The 19,598-nt window shown below is 43.3% G+C and overlaps 2 protein-coding genes across 2 annotated transcripts in view; both read left to right on the forward strand.

Moving 5' to 3' along the window:
* The first annotated feature begins 520 nt into the window (after nucleotides 1-520).
* On the forward strand, nucleotides 521-10,344 carry ttk (ttk protein kinase). The gene is made up of 24 exons (XM_036539646.1): nucleotides 521-611; nucleotides 751-973; nucleotides 2,856-2,962; nucleotides 3,052-3,195; nucleotides 3,606-3,720; nucleotides 4,010-4,091; nucleotides 4,373-4,485; nucleotides 4,567-4,663; nucleotides 4,879-4,978; nucleotides 5,719-5,941; nucleotides 6,150-6,256; nucleotides 6,338-6,481; nucleotides 6,626-6,792; nucleotides 7,090-7,229; nucleotides 7,481-7,610; nucleotides 7,769-7,861; nucleotides 8,032-8,189; nucleotides 8,313-8,464; nucleotides 8,570-8,694; nucleotides 8,828-8,902; nucleotides 9,005-9,181; nucleotides 9,358-9,454; nucleotides 9,776-9,861; nucleotides 10,077-10,344. The coding sequence occupies exons 1-24, from the start codon at nucleotides 521-523 to the stop codon at nucleotides 10,152-10,154; spliced, it is 3,024 nt and encodes a 1,007-aa protein (XP_036395539.1). The 3' UTR covers nucleotides 10,155-10,344.
* Nucleotides 10,345-11,061: 717 nt separating this feature from the next.
* bckdhb (branched chain keto acid dehydrogenase E1 subunit beta) overlaps nucleotides 11,062-19,598 on the forward strand; it is a 53,535-nt gene continuing 44,998 nt past the window's right edge. Inside the window, exons 1-4 of the mRNA XM_036539017.1 lie at nucleotides 11,062-11,306; nucleotides 12,711-12,788; nucleotides 13,145-13,213; nucleotides 18,437-18,570. Coding sequence (XP_036394910.1) covers nucleotides 11,066-11,306; nucleotides 12,711-12,788; nucleotides 13,145-13,213; nucleotides 18,437-18,570 — 522 coding nt within the window. The 5' untranslated portion in view covers nucleotides 11,062-11,065. The remainder of the gene's footprint in view (nucleotides 11,307-12,710; nucleotides 12,789-13,144; nucleotides 13,214-18,436; nucleotides 18,571-19,598) is intronic.

Here is a 19,598-nt window from a genome sequence, read left to right on the forward strand (position 1 = left end):
CATGCACCGTGATTCCTTTCAATGTGACGACTAGTCGTCTACTAGTTTGTTGCTAACTACTGCACAGGTGGTCTAACTAGTCGCTTGCTATCTACGGTGTTGTCTTCAACTGAACTTTCTCGCAAGCTATGACGTCTAGGTTGACAACTTATCCATCTACTAGCTATGTAGCTAGCGTAGCTAGCTGTGATGTGCATAACACAACGTCTAGCATATAGAATGGTAGCGTTACAACCATAATACTTGCTAGCTTGCTAGCCTTGTCTGTGTAGCTAACTAACTTTCCTTAGTTTATTCATCACATCACCTTATCCACACCCCCAGAGTTATCCTGCATGCTAACTTGCTAAATTACGTTTAGCTTAGTGAAAATGGCTGTTGATCTACGTTCAGAGGCAGACTGTAGAATCGAGCCAATGAGGTCCCTGTGGCGAAAAAGTGAAAGGCGAAAAAACCGCTAGATTAAAAAAACTCATTTTTATGAAGCACAACGAAGTCTAATTGAAATGTCTTTTCAGATATGGAAGAGGAGGAGCACACGGACAGGCAAATGCAACTTGCTTTGCTAAGTCAGAAGCTACAGAACATTAAAACCAGATATCTTACTGAAGGTGAGAATATTTTATTTTTGGCTCATCCTTGATTATGCACTGGTAGCAGTCGTTTATTATTGTGTGCATACATTTTTGAAGTTCATTGTGTGATTTACATTAAATACTGCTCCTTTTCTTTCTTTGTCTTTTCTTGAAGATAACACAGATAACATTAACAAGATCATCAGCTCAAACTCTCCTGAGTCGTGCTGGACGTATCTGCTCAACCTGGAGAAGAAGGGGAATCCTCACACCGACTCCAACCTTCTCACCAAGCTGATGGACTGCTACAGTCGAGTGTTTTCAAACCTGCCCCTGGCGAAACACAGCCAGAATGAGAGCTATGCCCGGATGCTGGTCCGATTCGCAGAGCTGAAAGAGTAAGCAGAAATTATTTTTTTTAAGGGGGAAAAAACTATTACTGAGAGCTTTCACTCTATGCTCACTTGACCAAGGGAGGTTAGATTCCTTTGACACTATTTGTGAAATCTTGATATAATTATTTATTTGCAATATAAATAGTTACATGCAATATATGCAAATGCAATATACATCACAATGCAGCTGTGATGTAATTAGTAGACTGATTGACATTGATGGTTCTTGAAGGCTGTTTGTGTAGCTTTAGTGCCTTATGTTGAAAAGCATATTTTGGAGTTACAGATTGTGTAAGACGATTGCTAGGAGAAGCTTTGGTTGGAGCCAGGGTGGTACTCGTACTGCTGTAAAGATGGGCCAGGTTGCTGTCTCTTTGATAAATCCACATTCCTTTTTCAGTCTTGCTATTGTTAAATCAGAATATGTTCCTTCTGGGGTTAAGGTTGGGATTAGAGGTCAGGTTATAGTTTGGGCTGAGGTTAACATTCGGTCATCTCTTCAGGGACAGAAAAGAGTGTGACACAACCCATGTACATGAGCGTGTGAACAAGTATTACGGTGTACTGAAAGCTGAAGGGAACCAGATATGACGAGGAGCCAAATTCGAGTCAACACTGGCTTCTTTCTGCAGCATCACTTTGTGCTAATATACAGGGTTCCCATGGTCATGGAAATCCTGGAAGAGCCATGCAATTTTAAAATCCCATTTTCCAGGCATGGAGAAGTCATGGAATTTGATTTTGTCATACCAGAGGCGTAGGAGATGCGAGATGGAGTATATCTTATTGTATATTTTATGGATTAATGCGAGTCACAAAATCCGAATTTTGGTTGTCAGATATCATGGTGATCACATTGTTCTCTTTCTACAAGGTGGGCGTATTCTATTGAAAACATCAGAGGCCAAAGCCATCTCTGGATTTGTCTGATAACAACGTGATTGACAGTAAATGTTAGCAATTTACTGCTGTTTAATTGTCATTTAATAATTAGGCCCTACTTGTGGAATAAAGTACACAATTTTGTGTACTTGTAGGTAGTGAAAGGTCATGGAAATTTCATTAAAGGTCATTGAAAAGTCATAGAAAAGTTTTTAAATCTTGTCAGTGAAAATTGGTGGGAACCCTGAATATAGGCTGTTGAGCACAGTGCTCTGAACTGTGCTGTACTTGCACTGAGTGTGATTTTCAGAGAAAAGGCAGGGCACCTCATTGATCTCTATGATTCAGAATTGGAAAATGCCCTAGAAATGTGTCGCATGTAATCATTTTATCACTTTTTTTACTTGTAACTTTTAAGTGTCCTATCATTCATTGGTGTTCCGGGGGCTAGTGCTAAACAATTTATTAACGTGCTTGCTATTTCATATGCTTCAGCTGAGATGCGCACAAAAGAAGGTGGCTCTAGTCAGGTTTGAAGTAAAATGCATTTTGTCCATGGCAGGTCACAGCACATTTTCTTGTACTTTAAATTACAGTTTGATGTCTTAAAATAGATTATATCATCTGGTCACTACTGACCATATTCTGAACCTCACCTTTCAGCCTTGATTGATTGTGAAGGCACAGAACTCATTAACCTAAAGAAATTACTGCCAACCACACTATACATCATTGTAGGACAAACCACATTTGGAAATGTATGAAACTACATTTTAGGCCTGGATTCATTCATGTTAGATCAGTGTCTGTTCAAAACATGCAATCCGTAGGCTTATAAGACTGGCATGAAAAGCACATAGACCCATTTATTTCATGCAGCTCCTGATTTTTAAAATAACAGTGGTGGTTACACAGAGGGTCAACATGAGTGTTTTTTGCAGCCTTTGAGCAAGTCGCTGTGTTTTTTCAGCTGGTGACATGTGTGTATTTGTCCTTTCTGCAGAATTCAAGACCCCGATGAGGCTGGGGACCATTTCAATGTGGCGAGGTCCAATAGCAAGGCTTTTTCCTTTGTGCATATTGCACATGCACAGTTCGAGCTGTCTCAGGGTAGGACATCCAACAGCAGTGGCCGTGTTAAATAACCGCTTCATGAAATGACTTCAGCTCACACCAATTTTAAAATGATTCTCTAACAGGAAATGCAAAGAAAAGCACTTCAATCCTGCAGAGGGCCTTTGAGCTGAACGCCCAACCCAGAGAGTTGCTGGAGGTGGCTCTACAGAATCTAAAGGCAGGGAAAACTCAACTCCTGTCCACCGAGGATAAGGAGAACATGGCGGGTGAGGAGTTTTTTGAGGACTACAGTTTGTGCCATATAGTGCATGCCCTGGGAGGTCACCAAAAGTGCTTGGCTTTAAGCAGAACCTTTTTCTATCTTTCAGAATATTTAATATTTTGAATTAGTACTGTAATTGATATTTATAGTACTAATTTAACACTGTACTGTACAATGCAGGCACAAGATACATTTACACACAGTCATAATTATTAAGGCTGCCAGTGAATAGTATTTATTATATCATCCAGCTATGTCATTACTCGCCACTTAGCTCTTTTGCAGTAGTTCAGCATAACACTTGATTTGACACGGCTAGTAATTTCAGAATTGTGCATTTGGGAATATGGAACGAGCTCTTTAGCGTTTTAAAAACAGTTGCACGTCACCTCACCCTGAGTGTCCCTCTTGCAGTCCCATCGCTGTCCGGCACACAAGACCCTGTGAAAAGCATCACAGCGTTTCCCAAAGCCACTCCCACTTCAGATGGGACCGGTGACCTGCAGCTTAACAGTGTACTCTGTCCAGGGTAAGTGTGTGGCTCCATTTAAGTCGTGGTACATTTGGGTCATAGGCTCTCTATAAGATACCAGCGGGTACACATGCAGAGCGGGGCCTCAGCGATACGGCTGTTGGAGTTTTGAATTTCGGAGAAGTTTTTTCACACAAAAGTAGTTGATTGTTTTTTTTTTTTTCCACTTTGCTATTTTGTCAGCACTCAGCAATAAATGGTTGAGTGTAATGGCTGTCTGGCAGATTTCAGAATTCTGTAGTGGAACTTCTGTAGTGGAGATGTTAAAGCGCCCTGATCTCATCAGGCTGGATCAGAATAATGGTCCACAAGAGGATCCGCTGGCGGTCTGGAGGCCTGGCCCACAAAGAAAGAGAGTCTGTGCTATGGTAAGTTGACTCTTTTTGTCCTGAGATGGGCATGGTTATCATAATTATCCTTCCACAGTGGGTAAGATTGATCATGATCATTGTTTGAGCTATGATTCTGTAAAGGCAGCTGTGGTTTGTCATGGTTATCCCATGTAAAAGGGGTTCTTGTTCTTAGAAATGAACCATTCTTTTACTAATGATGTGTATGGTTGCAGTGTTACTGAAAGAGCAGATGTGGCTCATTGTTGTTACTGTAAAACTGGGTGGAATTTAACATTGTTCCTCCTCCTGTTCTTCAGCCAGGGAGAGTTCCACTGCTGCCCCCCCCCATCCCAGAGAGTGACAGTAATGATGATGATGAGAGGCAGAAGAAGAAGAGTGACACTTCCTGTCCAAGCAGCAGCCTGTCCAGGTGAGCAGGCATACCTTCTTTCTCCCTTCCTCACACCTGTAAATCACATTGTTTATCTTCAGTGGAGTGATTTTGTTTTAGGCAAACGTCTGGATCAAGAATAAATCCCACATTCACCTTTTCTTCATCTAAGAAGAGCGGCGGAGCTGGTGACTCCTACAGTCTGCTCAGCTTGAAGGTACAGTTCAGTGTGATGCCAGTGTCTCTGCTGACTGACAGCCCTGATCTGAGGGGAAGTTGAAATTTGTTGTTGTTTTTCCGTACATTCTTTACATCTTTTGTAGAAAATCAGGTGTTAATTTGAATTTTGTGTCTTCACGAGGTGCTTCAGAAAGTTTGCTGTTCTGAACGTGACTTTGTGTTTGTGTCCCTGCCATTCATTTGCTCGTGCAGCCATCCATCATCTGTCCTGAGCCAAGCCCATTGGAGGCAGCAGACTCCACCACAACTCTCCTGAACAGACAAGACAGGAAGGGGTCCACCAGGACAGACGGTACTACAGCCTTGCCTATTAACAAACTTATTTTGCAGGTACCCTCATCCATTTTGACTTTGAACAGTTCCTTCTGAGCCTGATGGATCCAACCTTGTGTTTGGAAGAACAGCTGAGGACAAGGTAGCATTTGTTCAGGGGCAGGTCAGCAGTGGTCCACCTTGGGTGTGTTTGCTGTGATTTGTATGCTGGTTGGTATTAATGCTTTACAGCAAAGTCTGCAAGTTAAAGGAAAGGTTCTGCACCGATAGCTCCCATACCAGCTAAGAACAGCTCAGATTTAAACCTTTGTCGCTAAGAATAAGGGGGTACATTAAAAATGCCATCATTTCTGTGGCAGAAATTTGTATGTGCTGATGGCAAACTTGGCCACATCTACCTGAATCTCCTTTTATTTGAGAGTTGATAACAAGTAATGCATGGCATGTGTTTGAGTGCAGTTGATATGCATGGTATGTATGAAGGAAGATAGTTAGTGCCACTTTAATTTTTGTCTTCCGGCTAAGCCTTGTGCATATAGTACTGGCACATTGAACACAGTGGGATTCAGCGTGTAGACAATAAACAAATAACAACATTTTATTTTTAATTGATTATCTGGTATGACAGATGTACTGTATAAGTGAAAATACCTGGTGAAAATATTTAGCCTGAAGGTGTGTGCAGTGGTTAACACATTCACGTCGCATTTTTGCTGTGACACTCCTTTATTTAAACCTCTTGTGTTAATTCTTGGTTAGGTTACTCTGAAAACATAAACCAGGTCGTCAGCTCAAATTCTCCTGAGTCGTGCTGGACATCTCTGCTCAACCTGGAGAGGAAGGGGAATCCTCACACCGACTCCAGCCTTCTCAGCAAGCTGATCGACTGCTACACTCGAGTGTTTTCAAACCTGCCCCTGGCGAAACACAGCCAGAATGAGAGCTACGCCCGGATGCTGGTCCGATTCGCAGAGCTGAAAGCGTGAGTGGGCAGTGGTGGAATATAGTTCTATATTTAATACAGTTAAATAAGAAAACGCATTGTACAGAATGCTGTCAGAAGTTGTCATATCTAAAAGGAGCCTTTGGATCTTTTGCACATCTTTTTTGTTATGTATCTTGTATGTGAATGGTCAATCTACTGTGTGTAATGCATGTTCATTTCTCTCTCTCTCTCTCATTTCTGTCAGAATTGAAGATGCTGATGAGGCTCAGGACCACTTCATCATAGCCAGGACCAACTGCAAGACCTTTGCCTTTGTGCACATTGCTCATGCTCAGTTCAAGCTCTCTCAGGGTGGGTTTCTTGAGGGTGTCAAATACTTTACTTTACAGAAGGCTGTACTCCTGGGATGATGTTATCAATCTGTCCCAACAGGAAACGCAAAGAAAAGCGCCTCGATACTGCAGAGGGCCTTTGAGCTGAACGCCCAACCCAGAGAGTTGCTGGAGGTGGCTCTACAGAATCTAAAGGCAGGGAAAACTCAACTCCTGTCCACCGAGGATAAGGAGAACATGGCGGGTGAGGGATTTTTTTGTACTACACTATGTGCAGTTTTTACACATTTGCACTGTACATGCCTTGTTTGGGCAACTGGTAAGAGTCCCTTTTTTTTTTTTTTTTGGCACGTTTCAGTTCTGAATGTTTAAAATCTTTGTCTTGTAGTGGATCCCTCTATTCGCACTCCCCCAGCTGTTCAGAGTGATGGGAGGGAGAGAGTGGAGGGGAACCAGTTAAAGCTGTCCTCCAACCTGGGACAGTACAAGCCTGTGTGTAATCCCCCGTCTGACTGGAAGATACCTGCCCGCATCAGCAGACACATCTCCCCAGAGGTCGGTTTTATTTTTAGAACACATGGGGAAAAAAAATAATCGCACACATTACATGCATATGAAACACATTTTAATTGATGTGATTACAAAGGGCAGAATCATAACTTCAGTCCAGTCAGATTAAAATTACAGGTGAAAGGAAATTTCTGGAATTCAGAGATCAGACCTTTGAGCTGGATGGCCAGGAGAAAATTAAAACTGCTTTATGCCATACTCTTCCCTTGGTGCTGACACAGGTTCGATGCTCTGTTTCAACCACACAGAGTTTCTGAACCCTTTCTGTCCCTTCACCTTCAGGATAAACGGTTTCCATCCAATCAGATGCCCACTTCACAGCCAGCTGACCCAATGCCTACTCCATCTCTCCTGCCTCCTGCAAGGGGGAACCCCACCCTCGCCTGTGAGACGCCTAAACAGAAAGCCTTTAGTGCCAACAGGTGAGGTTGCTCTCATAGAGGTGTCTTGTGTCTCAGTTCTGTCTTTGGTATTAGCACAGAGAAACTACTCCTAATTTCTGAGAACCCTAACCAGTGCAGACGTTCATAATACAAAAGTGCAGACACTGGAAATGAGAAGTAGATTGAAAGTGTTGTTTTTATCACCTCAGCCTCGTTCTTCACATGGTCATCTTCTGTAGATACTGGCAAACCTGGTTTCAGCCTATTTTCCCCTGTTTTATTTTCCTCAGTTTTGTGACCCCAGTGGTGAGAAGAAACCCTCCAGTTATGGCTTCAGTTTCAGTGCCTCACAGTGTAGAGGTGTCCCAGCAGCCATGCACCCCTCAAAACCAGATGTCCTACATCCAACAGACCCCACAGGTACAGTCTAAACCAGGTGTATCAGACCCAGCACCACAGGTAAAGGTGTGAAGCTTGACTCTTCTGTTCCCTAATGGTGGGTCATACAAATGTCTGCTTTACTGTACATTCAACACCACATATGATTTACAGAGCCTAAGTGTATGTGTCTGTTTTAGGGATCTGTCAATTCTTTGTCCAATGAAACCATCACCATAAAAGGCAGACAGTTCTTCATATTGAAGATGATTGGCCAAGGTGGATCCAGTAAGGTATGAGGGGCTCATTTTGATGATGTCGCACCTCAATGGGTGTTAAGCTACTGCATTCTTTTTATTGATCACACTGAACATTGCTTACCGAATGCTAACATGAAAAATACAAACTTGTCTAGAATTTTTAAACCCACACTGATACTGATGGGGCATGTGGGTAATTCCAGGTGTACCAGGTTCTGGACCATCGGAAACAGCTGTTTGCTGTTAAATATGTCAACCTGGAGGAGGCTGACGCTCAGACGATCGAGAGCTACAAGAATGAGATTGAGCACTTGAACCACCTGCAGCAGTACAGTGACCTGATTATCAAGCTGTATGATTAGTGAGTGGGCATTTCTTTTGGAGAGATCTGATACAGAGAACCTTGTATGTGAGATGCATCACCCATGTTCCAGCTAAAAGGGCCTGACCTGTTAACCGTTTAAGAATACCATTTTTTTTACAGTGAGATCACAGACCACTACATCTACATGCTGATGGAGTGTGGAAACCTGGACCTTAACACCTGGCTGCGAAAACACAAGACCGTCAACCCATGGGAGAGGAAGGTCTACTGGAAGAAAATGCTTGACGCCGTCCAAGCCATCCACAAACACGGTAAGGCACCCACACGCTGCACTGCTCACAATCAACACCAGAGCCGATACACTGACAGTGGTATACAGGCCATTTATAAAATGCAAAATTGTATTTTATTTCTAGGAATTGTGCACAGTGATTTGAAGCCAGCAAATTTCATGATTGTGAACACCTCGCTGAAACTCATTGACTTTGGCATCTCCAATCGTATCCAGCCAGATGTAACCAGCATCGTAAAGGACTCGCAGGTAAGACCAGCTCTGAATTGTGTGCCTTAATGGCTGACCTTGGATCAGTTTCAGCTCCTTTTGTTTTTGCATAATGGTTGCGGTAAGGGTCAAGGCTGGGTAAATTTGTTGATACCTGTTGTCTGTCACGCAGGTGGGGACTCTAAACTACATGCCCCCAGAAGCCATCAAAGACACGTCATCCAACACTGGGAAGCCCAGCTCTAAGGTGAGCAGCTGCACCAGATTTTCTTTGAAACTGGCAAAAAAAAGCACTGGGAAGAGTGAGTGTGGAGGACTCGTGTGTGTGTGTGTGTTTGTGTTTTTTTAGATCAGTCCGAAAGGGGATGTCTGGTCCCTGGGCTGCATCCTGTACTGTATGACGTATGGAAGGACTCCCTTCCAGAAAATTGTTAACCAGATCACCAAGATGCATGCCATCATTGACCCATCCCACGAGATTGAATTCCCTGACATTGCTGAAAAGGACCTCTTGGATGTTCTAAAGGTAAAGGGAAGGGATGTTCTGATATTGTCTTTGCTGTTTTCCCCCTTTTACCCTCTGCAAGTCTTTCTGATGTTTAAAACACTCATTTACTTGGGTGATGTGCTGTGTGTGTGTGTGTCTGTATGTGTGTGAGACTGCATGCACAATTCAAAAGTGAACTTTGTGATTGCTTGCAGAGGTGTTTGGTGCGGAACCCAAAGCAGCGGATCTCTGTTGCTGAGCTCCTAGCTCACCCCTACCTTCAGATGCAGCCCCAACCCTCACCTGAGCCAGGTACACACTAAATCACACCTTTACTCTCTCAGCATGGTCTCATTTGCACTCTTCGTGATGGTAAAAATTCCATGATAAATGACCAGAGCTGAGCCTGTGGCAGCTAGTCTTGCATTACTGCTGTGTATGAAGCCTGGTGATTACTATGCTTAAAACTGGGATGGTGGATGCGTCAGGGTGAAGTGATCAAGAGCAGGGGGTGATTCACAGCTGAGAGCTGACAGGTGACAATTGCACAGTTGACATGTTGTCATCACCCGACACCTCTTAGACAGTCCTGTCTCATCAGTGTTGTGTGTGTGTCATTCCCTGTCTTTGCAGTTCAACCCAGCAATAACGATCTGAAGAGAATTCTAAATGAGCTGGCAGCATTGCAGTCTCCCAACAGCATTGCTAGAGCCGCCAATGTGAGTACATATTCTGTTATTATTATTAGTAATAGTGTTAGTAATATGGTTAGTATTAGTATTACTGGTATTAATATTTTTAAAGTAATCTGTAATGATGATGTAGCTGTAGAGTGTGTCGCTGTTGAGGTCATGGGATAGGAGGAGAAAAGTGAGATGAACCAGTCCAGTGCAGCCTGTGTTGTCCCTGAGGTCTTCTCTGGTCTCATCCACAGAACTTGGCGAAAATGTGTAACAGTGGCAAGAGGCTGGACGTCTCCGAATGTGTGAGGAGCTCCAATAAGTCCTCCTGAACAAAGAGAGCCGGTCATGCGGGGTCATTCCAGAGGGTGGCCATGCCTCACTCCAGCCCCGAGAAACACGTCCAATACCCCATCCGGAATCTGTCACACTGAACTGCTATTCTGTAGCTGCTTACCTTCATGCCCAACCTTTGCTCTGTTGGAAGCTGCATGTCTCTTCCTTGATCATTTTTTGGAAAAGCACCACTATTGTTACTCAGCCCTTTAGACACTTGAGTATGTATCTGTATTTAGTTTTTTTTAGCCATTGTGGCACTTTGTTTTAAGTAAATGCTCCTCTGGAAAAAAATACAAATAAATTCACTATACATGAAAAATAAATAAAAATGGTCAGTTTGTCTGCAGAAACACCAAAATGTGTTGTGTTTCCAAAATATAAATGGGGAAAAGTCAAGCTGTAAATCGGATACCCCCCTTGCTTATAAAGGGGGCATTTGAGGACACAGCTGTGTTGGATTGTCGGATTCCCGCATCATTACATTATTTACATTGCTGTCATTCAAGCGACTTGCATAGGTTACAATTTTATTCATTTATGCAGTACTGAATTTATATTCAGTTTCCCATACAAACTTCCTATATCCATATTCATTCTTAATGTCAATGAAATACAGAATACAACGATAGCGCGGTTTGTGTTAATACCAACACGTCAAGATCATTGAAATCGAGACCGTTAATCAGAAGACTACGCACTCTGCGTCGTTCTATATTGGGTTTGGAAGTTCTGGTCGCCGTTTCATTTTTCCGGGTTACGGTAGTTCCGGTGTTGGAAGGAGAGGGGGCAACTGCAGAACAGTCAGGAGGAAGAAGGAGCGTTATCTTCCTCAAGATACAGAATCTTTGATCTAATAAACCACCACCCATCGTTTCCGCCAATCACAAGGCTCTCTGTTACTCTCATGTCACTGACGTCATTTTCCCCTTCCTGGTCAGACACAACAGCAATGGCGGCGGCGGCACGGTTTCTGTTGAGGACTGCAGGCTCAAAAGCCTCTATCACAAACGTGAACAGCTGTGTGCACAGCAAATTGGGACTAACGCTGTTTAGGGTGTCTCCTAGTTGCATCCCCCATGCTAAGACGCAGAAACGACACGCAGCTCATTTCACCTTTCAGCCCGACCCCGTCTCAACTAAATATGGTAAGAGATGTCCTTGTTTTCTGGTATGTCTTTCAATTAATCGTCGACAGCTTCTGTTAGGATTTGGTTCTGTGAAAAGAAGGACTCGCTCCAATTAAACCCAAACGTCCGTATTCTTAAACTAAAGTACGACTACTGTCGAGGCATTCATAGTTAACTCCAGCTCCGCTTCCCAGCTAGTTTCTGAGCGTCTTGACATGGACTTTATGGTAATGCTAAGTTGGGTAACGTTAGCAAGTTAGATAGCTCTGTCTAAACGTCGAATTAGTTTGCAGCTTCTGCTGTCGCAATTCCGTACTTAACGTTCAAAGGATTCGATCGAAATGCAACATTTTATCTACTTTGCTGTCAGACCAAATAGTCAAATCCAAGTAACCAGTTGTCAATGAAAGAGTCGAGTTGAAGCTGTGAGTTCAAGTTCATGGTCATTTTAACGCCGTTCAAAGGCGCAAGGGGGTGCAATAGCTGCTTGTGCCACCTGTGAACGGCTGTTTAACACATCAACACGAATTTATAGTTAGGAAACAATGAAAAGCTGAAGATTTAAATAAAAATTTGAAATTAGATGTTGTCAAGCATGGTTGAGAACAGTTTGACACACAGTATAGTTGTGTTCCCTGTTATTATGTATCCAAATTTTGTAAAAAGATAAAGGAATGGAAGAAAAACCATTAGCGAAGGCGTTAAGTGCATTTTAAGCGGAGTAACAGGTACAGGTAAGCTCTGTAAATATCCCCACGCCTGCGCAGACTACATAGGGGTGAGTACACACATCGTGATGTTGACAGTTTTTCTACAGGCTATGACTTACAGATTAGAGTAGAAGTTCATCAGTCCTTACCTGGAATGTGTGTTATAGTGATCTGAGAGCATTGTAACTTTTGTAAATGAGTGTCTGGACAAACATCATTTTACACAGTGCATCAGATTTTTTTTTGTCCAGTCTGCTTCAGTTTTATGAACTGAAAACAGGACTGCACAGTTTGTTGTAGTTTTTCCATCAGAGACTGGACTGTTTGATCTCTTTTAGGGGGCACGTTTTATGTTGGGGTGTGCCACTGTAACTGATGGTGGTTGGAGTCTCTCACCTTTGAAAACAAATTTAAACAATTGTTACATGTATTTGGTTCTCTGAGTTCAGGGGTTAGGCCTTCTGAAGTTAATGAAAAGTGTTGTGGCAATGTTTGAGACAAAAAATACTTGCTTAAATTTGCATTTGTATTTAAAGTTGAGCGCAGTGGGACTCCCATAGAAAATTGGTTGAAAGGGGGTTTAAGTAAGGTTTAAAAGTTGGGATATTAACTAGTTTTGTAAGTATGGTTTGCTAGTAAGCTACAGCAATGGTATACATTCACATGCTAGATTTGCAGTTTACTGAGATCTTCAAAATTCCTTGACATGCAGGTTCCACGCAGAAGATGAACCTGTTCCAGTCTGTTACAAGTGCCTTAGACAACACCCTTGCCAGTGACCCCACTGCAGGTAGGATGGGCCCATGTGGTCCCTTCATTTTACATTTTAAAGAGCACAGTATATGTGGAGTTCATTCCATTTACATAAAGACACATAAATGTGAAGATTTGTGCTGTATTCCAACATTTACCACACAGAATAAAACCATTTTGGCTGTGTAAGGCCTTGAATGCTGAATTTTGTAGTGCTGATAGTTCTAAATGTGTAAGAAGCAGTCATAGCTGATCAAAGCTATCTCCAGTCAGTCTCTGTCCTGGATTTAGCAGAATTAAGTCAGCTTGCTGCCTGGTGCATTATGGGTGCTTTGTGAAACAAGGAGTGGCGTCAGTACCGTTTGAGTGATGGCGTCTCCATTTATCTTCCAGTCATCTTCGGTGAAGACGTGGCCTTTGGCGGCGTGTTCAGGTGCACCGTGGGGCTCAGAGATAAGTATGGTGAGTCTGTGGCTGCATGCGTGTGCGTCTTTGTGAAAACTGTGTAGACAATGCTGTTGTGTGTCACAGACTCCCTCACAGTGATAAAAATTCACTGCACAGTTAGTTCAGTTACAAACCGAGACGTTTCTCCAGCTTCCTCGTGTTCTTACTGTCAGCAGTTAAAAAAAATGAAGACTCTTCCTCTTCCTGCACAATAAGCCTTTCAGCCCTGCTGTCAGTTGGAGATGAGGAAAAAGCTATCAGATTCCTGGTTCACCCTTCATTGATGCGGCAGGCCTTTCTCTGCAGCATGACTAATGCTTACGGCTCAGAAAGAATGAGCTTCGCCCTTAAGAACAGTCATTATTTTCATTAGACATTAAATATATGATTAAAGCAGAATCTTGTTTCTCACAGCCAGTAATGCGCAATCCAGCATCATAAGCACTGTGTTCACATTCTGCTTGCAATAGTGATCATGATAGTGGTTGAGATTTCTGCGCAGTGTTAATGGGTTGCCCGAAGCTGAGAGTGCTGAGGAGGCCTTATAAGCAGGTTGTGGTTTTCTTCAGCCCTTTGGGAACATCGAAATCCTCACACTGGTAACAAGTGGTAGATCAGGCTTACCAAGGTTTGCTGCAGGCTGTTACTGACAACATTAATAAACTGGTTTGGTGGCATGAAGTACTGTGCCAGTGCTGTACGGTGAACCAAAACAAACTGGTTTGGTCATATGCAGTGTTCAACAGAAAATCTGAAGAATCCTGTTCGGTCATATGCAATACTTTGCCAGTGTTCTGCCAAACAACTAAAGAAACCAGTTAGTTCATACATGGAGTGTAATGGATGTAGTACTGAAGAGAAGAGCTTGAGCTGGAAGAAATGTTTGCTTAAAGAGAGCAGAAATTATCTGTAGTTTGTCTCGTGGTCGGCTGCCTTTGATCAGGTGATTGAAAGTTTGAATGCTGGTATGTGCAAGAGCAAAGGTTCTCAACCTGAATTGCTTCACTAAATTTCCAGCTGTAAGAATGGCCTTTGTGTGATCTGTACAAGTTGCCTTGGGTGTAGGTGTTTGTAGTGGGGCTTTTAAAACTGAAAAATGAAAGTGTGCCGTGATGTATATTTGCATATTCTCCTATGTTCATAATTTTTACATCTGAAGTGCAGTCAGATGCAGTCTCACATTGACCACTTGGTGGCGGCACTACACTGCAAAATGGTCGCAGTTCAGGTCTAATGACGTGCGGGTCGGGGAAATCGGTACATGTAGATGGGACATCTTGGTGTTATTGGGTATTCTCCACAGAAAACAACACATAATTACTGCACCTTTTTGTTGTAAATATGGTCTTTGCATTTGCTTATCAGGAACCAACCTGCACTATTTTGACAGTGTTCAAAAACTGCAGGTTGGACTCTTGATCTGCTAATAAATTGAAATAGTCCCTCAAGGACCATGGATTGATCCAACCTTTTTTATTTACAGCTTGTGAGGGCTCCAGGTTTATAGTTACAATAACACAACTGCTGCCACAGTTCACTCACGCTCCCACAACCTCCTGACTTCTCCAGATGGAGCAGCAGGAGTTGTTCATTAAGTAGTCCTTTCTTTTTTACCTGGCTGTGCTTGTCAATAGCTTTTTTTTTAGACTCATACTGATTCATGCAGCGTGGTGAGCTGATTCTTAAAGTGCAGGGTGATTGAGTTTCGCTCAGAGGATGATGTACATCAGACGACATTTTCCCTATACATGTTTGAATTATCTCTACTACAGTATATTTCAGAAATTCAGTTCATCTAGAGGGTAAACGTCTGTAATATTGTACGTAAGTGTGGTAATGATCTGTGCTGATCTCTGCTGTAGTGCTTAAAAAGGAAAAAAAAAACAGCCTATTTCTGAACGTGGCCCGTGGTCTTTCTTGTCCAGTTTAAGAAGTTCTCACCTCCACGTCAGATTCTGACGGCACAGGATTTTTAACGGTGCAAAGTTGGGAAAATCTGAATGGCTTCGTTTCCATTACACAAACCGCATAGGAAAGTAGTTGAGCGCACACTCGGCATGCCGTCTCTCGCTAGCCACTGTGCCCTGTTCCCTTTAAGCCCCTCTCACCATTTTTCCTCATGGGCTTTAGCACCTCCACAGGAAGCCCATCCAATAAGCCGGAATGGAAGGTTTTTAAATGTTTCTCCAACGTGGCAGGTGTATTTCCACACGTAGCTGAGCACAGGAAATGAATTTTTAAAAATAAAAACTTTTCTGTTACTTTTTGAAATGTGTAATAAGTAGCGTGACAAAATGATCTGATTTACAGGTCACGCTGTTGCAATATGGACGGAATGACAACGTGTGACTTGCACACTAGACAAACTAGTAGCCTGCCTCCTCACGTCCGATCTCAGCCTTGAAATGAGTTAAAAGTGTAAATGAGTTAAAAGCGAGTGATGATTATCTTCTTTCGGGCTTCTTTCCTGAGGATGACCAGTGAGTTTTGACTGAGCTAATGAAGAGGATTAGACAGAGCTCCATGCGGAGCGATTGTGGAAGCACATTGCTGTGTACAAGCTGTTACAGCACTCATAGGAAGCCTTGCTAATGTGCAGTGCACAGTCTTTTTTCTGGGCTCATCATTGGCGCCTTGTGATTTATTTGATTGTTGCGATAAATATCAATCAAGATGTTTCTTTGGAAATGAACTAAAAGCTGGATATACAAAGTGCTATTTAATTTTGTTGGTTTTGGATGCCTGTCTGGTTTTCGGGTGTAATTCTCAAACAAAGACGTGAGCTGGATCTCTGGGTTGATTCTCACTGTATACATCCAGCCCTGGGCTTTAAAGTGAATTTCGTTTTAATGCTGCAGTTATTGATGTATTTTTTTTTTGTACTTTTCCACTCTCAATTGTGAAGTTCCATCTGGAAGTCCCACTCTTTTTCAGACTGAGTCCAAAGTACACTCATGCACTCAGAAGCAGGAGGGAAACTATTTTGTCGTATTTGTGTGTGTCTCCGCATGTGGGTGTATGCAGTAGGTGTGCACGCGCCTTAATCTAATGATATTTATTTTAAATGTGTGTAAACTTCCAGTAAATTTGAATTGAATTTATGTGGTTAGTCATGCAGTCCTGAATGTATAATTGATTTTTTTCCCCCCTCCCATTTCAGTTTTATGTTGGCATGAAATCACATTGACAATATGAATGTCTGTCCCAGGTTTAGAAACCAGTAATACTTTAAACTAACAATTGAATGTGTAACCCTTTTTGGTTTTATTTCTTAAAATAATAAAAAACCAGGATGGAATAATGTTGAGTCATTGTATTTGTGTGTATGGCTGGTTTGAGAGTTCTTTCCCTGGTAGCTGTGTTGTACTGTTATGATGTCACGCTCAATACAAAATGTATAATTCATGTCCTGATCTCAGCACACAATGATTGTACATTTCAAGCAATAATAATAATAATTTCAATAATAATTATAGAAAGCAGTGTAATGCTGGTTTGTTAATTAGGCAATTATTCTCATAAAATGGTGCCCAAATTGTCCACGTTGCTTTGTAGTGCTCTGGCAATTTTTGTGCTCATTTTAGGTAATGCAGTACTACGCAATGCAAGCACGAGTAAATATCCCTCCTTCTGCCTTTTTGCTTTCATTGACGTCAAGGGTGTTGACCTTTGCAGAGGATCATTTATATCAATGTCATTCCTTTTACAGGAACAGATTTTTATCCACGTTGCAGCAGAAAAGCTCCGTAACCCTTTACCACGGGTTACGGCCGAAGGACAGCGCACCGATACGTTTCCGCGGTGACGCATGCCCGGCGCTTCCGAGCATAACTCACCCACGCGGCTTTTCACCTGAAGTCGACATGATGTTTGCTCTCTCCCTCCTTTCCCCATTAATGCTTTGTCAGGGGCAAATGGATAACAGACGTCAGCTGAAAGCCGCGGTATTATCATATAAATGTTGCCGTGTGAAGGAGAGCCGCTCTTGTCAGCCTCCCCCCTCAATTTCTCTCCCAGGCAGGTGGAGTTCAGGTGACCGCTCAAAGGTGGCAGAGGAGCAGGCATCTTGTAGAAAGTCTAAAACGGACCTGTGGGATATGGAGAAAAATCTCTGCTGAAGTTCTCCCTAATTTCCTTTGCTTACTTTTTCCCGCTCATGATTGTGTTTTCTTAACCTTTAGTTAGTTATGTGTGCTGATTGGAGGAGTCCTGTTTCCCATAAAGACAGCCGAGTCGGACCTTGCACTGCTCCCAGTTCCCACAGTGTGAAAAGACATTCTGCAATGATCCATCACATCATGGCGTACTCAAATGACCTCAATGCACGCACTGCTTTCTGCTATATCCTGCGTTAGCTTTGGACAGTCTTTACTCCTATAGGAACATGGTGTTAATTTCAGGCAATGTTTGCATCACTAAGAAATTTTACAGTAATAGAACTGTGAAACCTGTCACCCGAAAGCACTTCTGACTGTCAGCAGTGAGGAAGGGGTTATCCCAGGTTAGCATGCGCTCTGGAACAGACAAAATGCACTCAGTTTGGTCATTTGCACAAAGCAGTGCATAAAAATAACATTCCCAGCTAAATTTAGGGACCGTTCCTGCGGCTCATTGTTAAATTGCAGGGTGGAGGATGGAAACTCCTCTGTCCCTTTATTGAGAGGGGTGTAGTTGCGTCATGCCCTCCCCCGGTTGAACAGGAGAGTCTTATTTCTCTTAAAGAGCGCTGTGTACCGAGTGCTGTGGCACGTTCTGCCCAGCATGTCCTGAGCCGGGGAGGGGGGCAGAAGGACTGTAATTCAGTTGCATCATTTTAATTTGAGATTAGGAAAACAACGATTGGCATGGACTGAAAATATAGAGACAATTTCCCCCGAAGGGTTGCTGGCTGGCATGTTGCGTCAGTGCTGGGTATTGGTCCAATCTCAGCTGTTGTATACTTGCATAAAATGTCAGGTGAAATGCATGTTTCCCATACTTTATCCAGGGTAGAATGTGTGTCTCACCCCAAGGATGGCATTCCCCCAGTTTCAGGGGAGAATGGCTTGCTCCTCATGCCACCAATGTGTAGTCCCTAAGCAGCTGATACACGGCAGCCTTTTTTTTTTTTTTTTTTTTTTTTGACAGAAAGCTCAGTACACACCAGCCAACATGAAGAGACAAATGGGGATGGTGATGTGACTAGGGCTGGGAATTATGTCAGGGCACTGTAATGATATCCTGTGCTCCTCCCTCCAGGTAAGGACCGCGTCTTCAACACCCCTCTCTGTGAGCAGGGCATCGTTGGATTCGGCATAGGGTTAGCCGTCGCGGGAGCCACCGCCATCGCCGAGATCCAGTTCGCCGACTACATCTTCCCTGCCTTTGATCAGGTGGGCGCAGTCTGTAATTTTACCATGCTTTCAGTCGGCTGTGTGCCGTTATTTTGCTTGCTTGTCTTTCCTGGCGGTGGCGTTACAGGTCACCAGATTTGATTTGTTCCAATTAGAGCAGCTGATGGTTGGTGTCCATTCTCTGCGCCCTGTTTTGATGGGATGTTTTCTGTTCTGAGATCAGTGACCAAACTAGTAGCCTCCCTCCTCACGTCTGATCTCAGGCATCCTCCAGCATTCCTCAGCACCTGCCTTATCTACATATCCAGCATTATTATAATCTGCCACAGAGTGATCAACACACTGGTGATTCTACCAGCGAGAGAATAATTACACACACATGCAATAATACCATAATGCAGCGGGTGTCTTAAAATGACCTGCATAAATGATAAATCACCCTGCCAGGCAGTTGTAAGAGTGCTGTAATTATGTTATTATTTCATTACAACGCCAGTGAAAGAGAGAAAATCACCATGGTGTAGATGCTCTCCTTGCTCAAACACGCAAAAGAAAAACGACACTGTCTGGTCAGAGGCGTTTGAAATGGTACAGACAGACACGGGGCAGTGGTGACGGGGAGGTGCGGTTTGGGGCTGCCGGTAAATGACTAAGGCTCTGGGTAGAGTGGCCGCAGTGACTGAGGGGAGCTGGAGCAGGTGATGGGAGTGCTGACGTGGCGGCCCCCGCCGCATCTGAGGCTAATCCAGAGAGAGAGGGAGAGAGAGGGGGAGAGAGAGATGGGTCAGCTCGGAGTCACAGTGACACCGGCAGGGCGAACGTGTCCCCCCCCGTTTCGCCCCCTGTGCTGGAGCGGTGTGAAACGTGATACGGGTGTCTGCGTGTCGCCGTGACCGTGGTCACTGCCTCTGTGGTCTCATCTGTTTCTCTCCGTGTTCTTCCGCCGCCTCATTTCTGTCCAATTAAATGGCTCTGGTGCTCTTAAAGCAAGGTAAACTATAGAACCAAAAGGTTTCCAGCTCCAGTCACAGGTGGAGCAGTGCTGTTGTGCCTGCTTTCTTTCAGTG

This window comes from Megalops cyprinoides, chromosome 10 (genome assembly GCF_013368585.1).
Source record: "Megalops cyprinoides isolate fMegCyp1 chromosome 10, fMegCyp1.pri, whole genome shotgun sequence".
NCBI lineage: Eukaryota > Metazoa > Chordata > Actinopteri > Elopiformes > Megalopidae > Megalops > Megalops cyprinoides.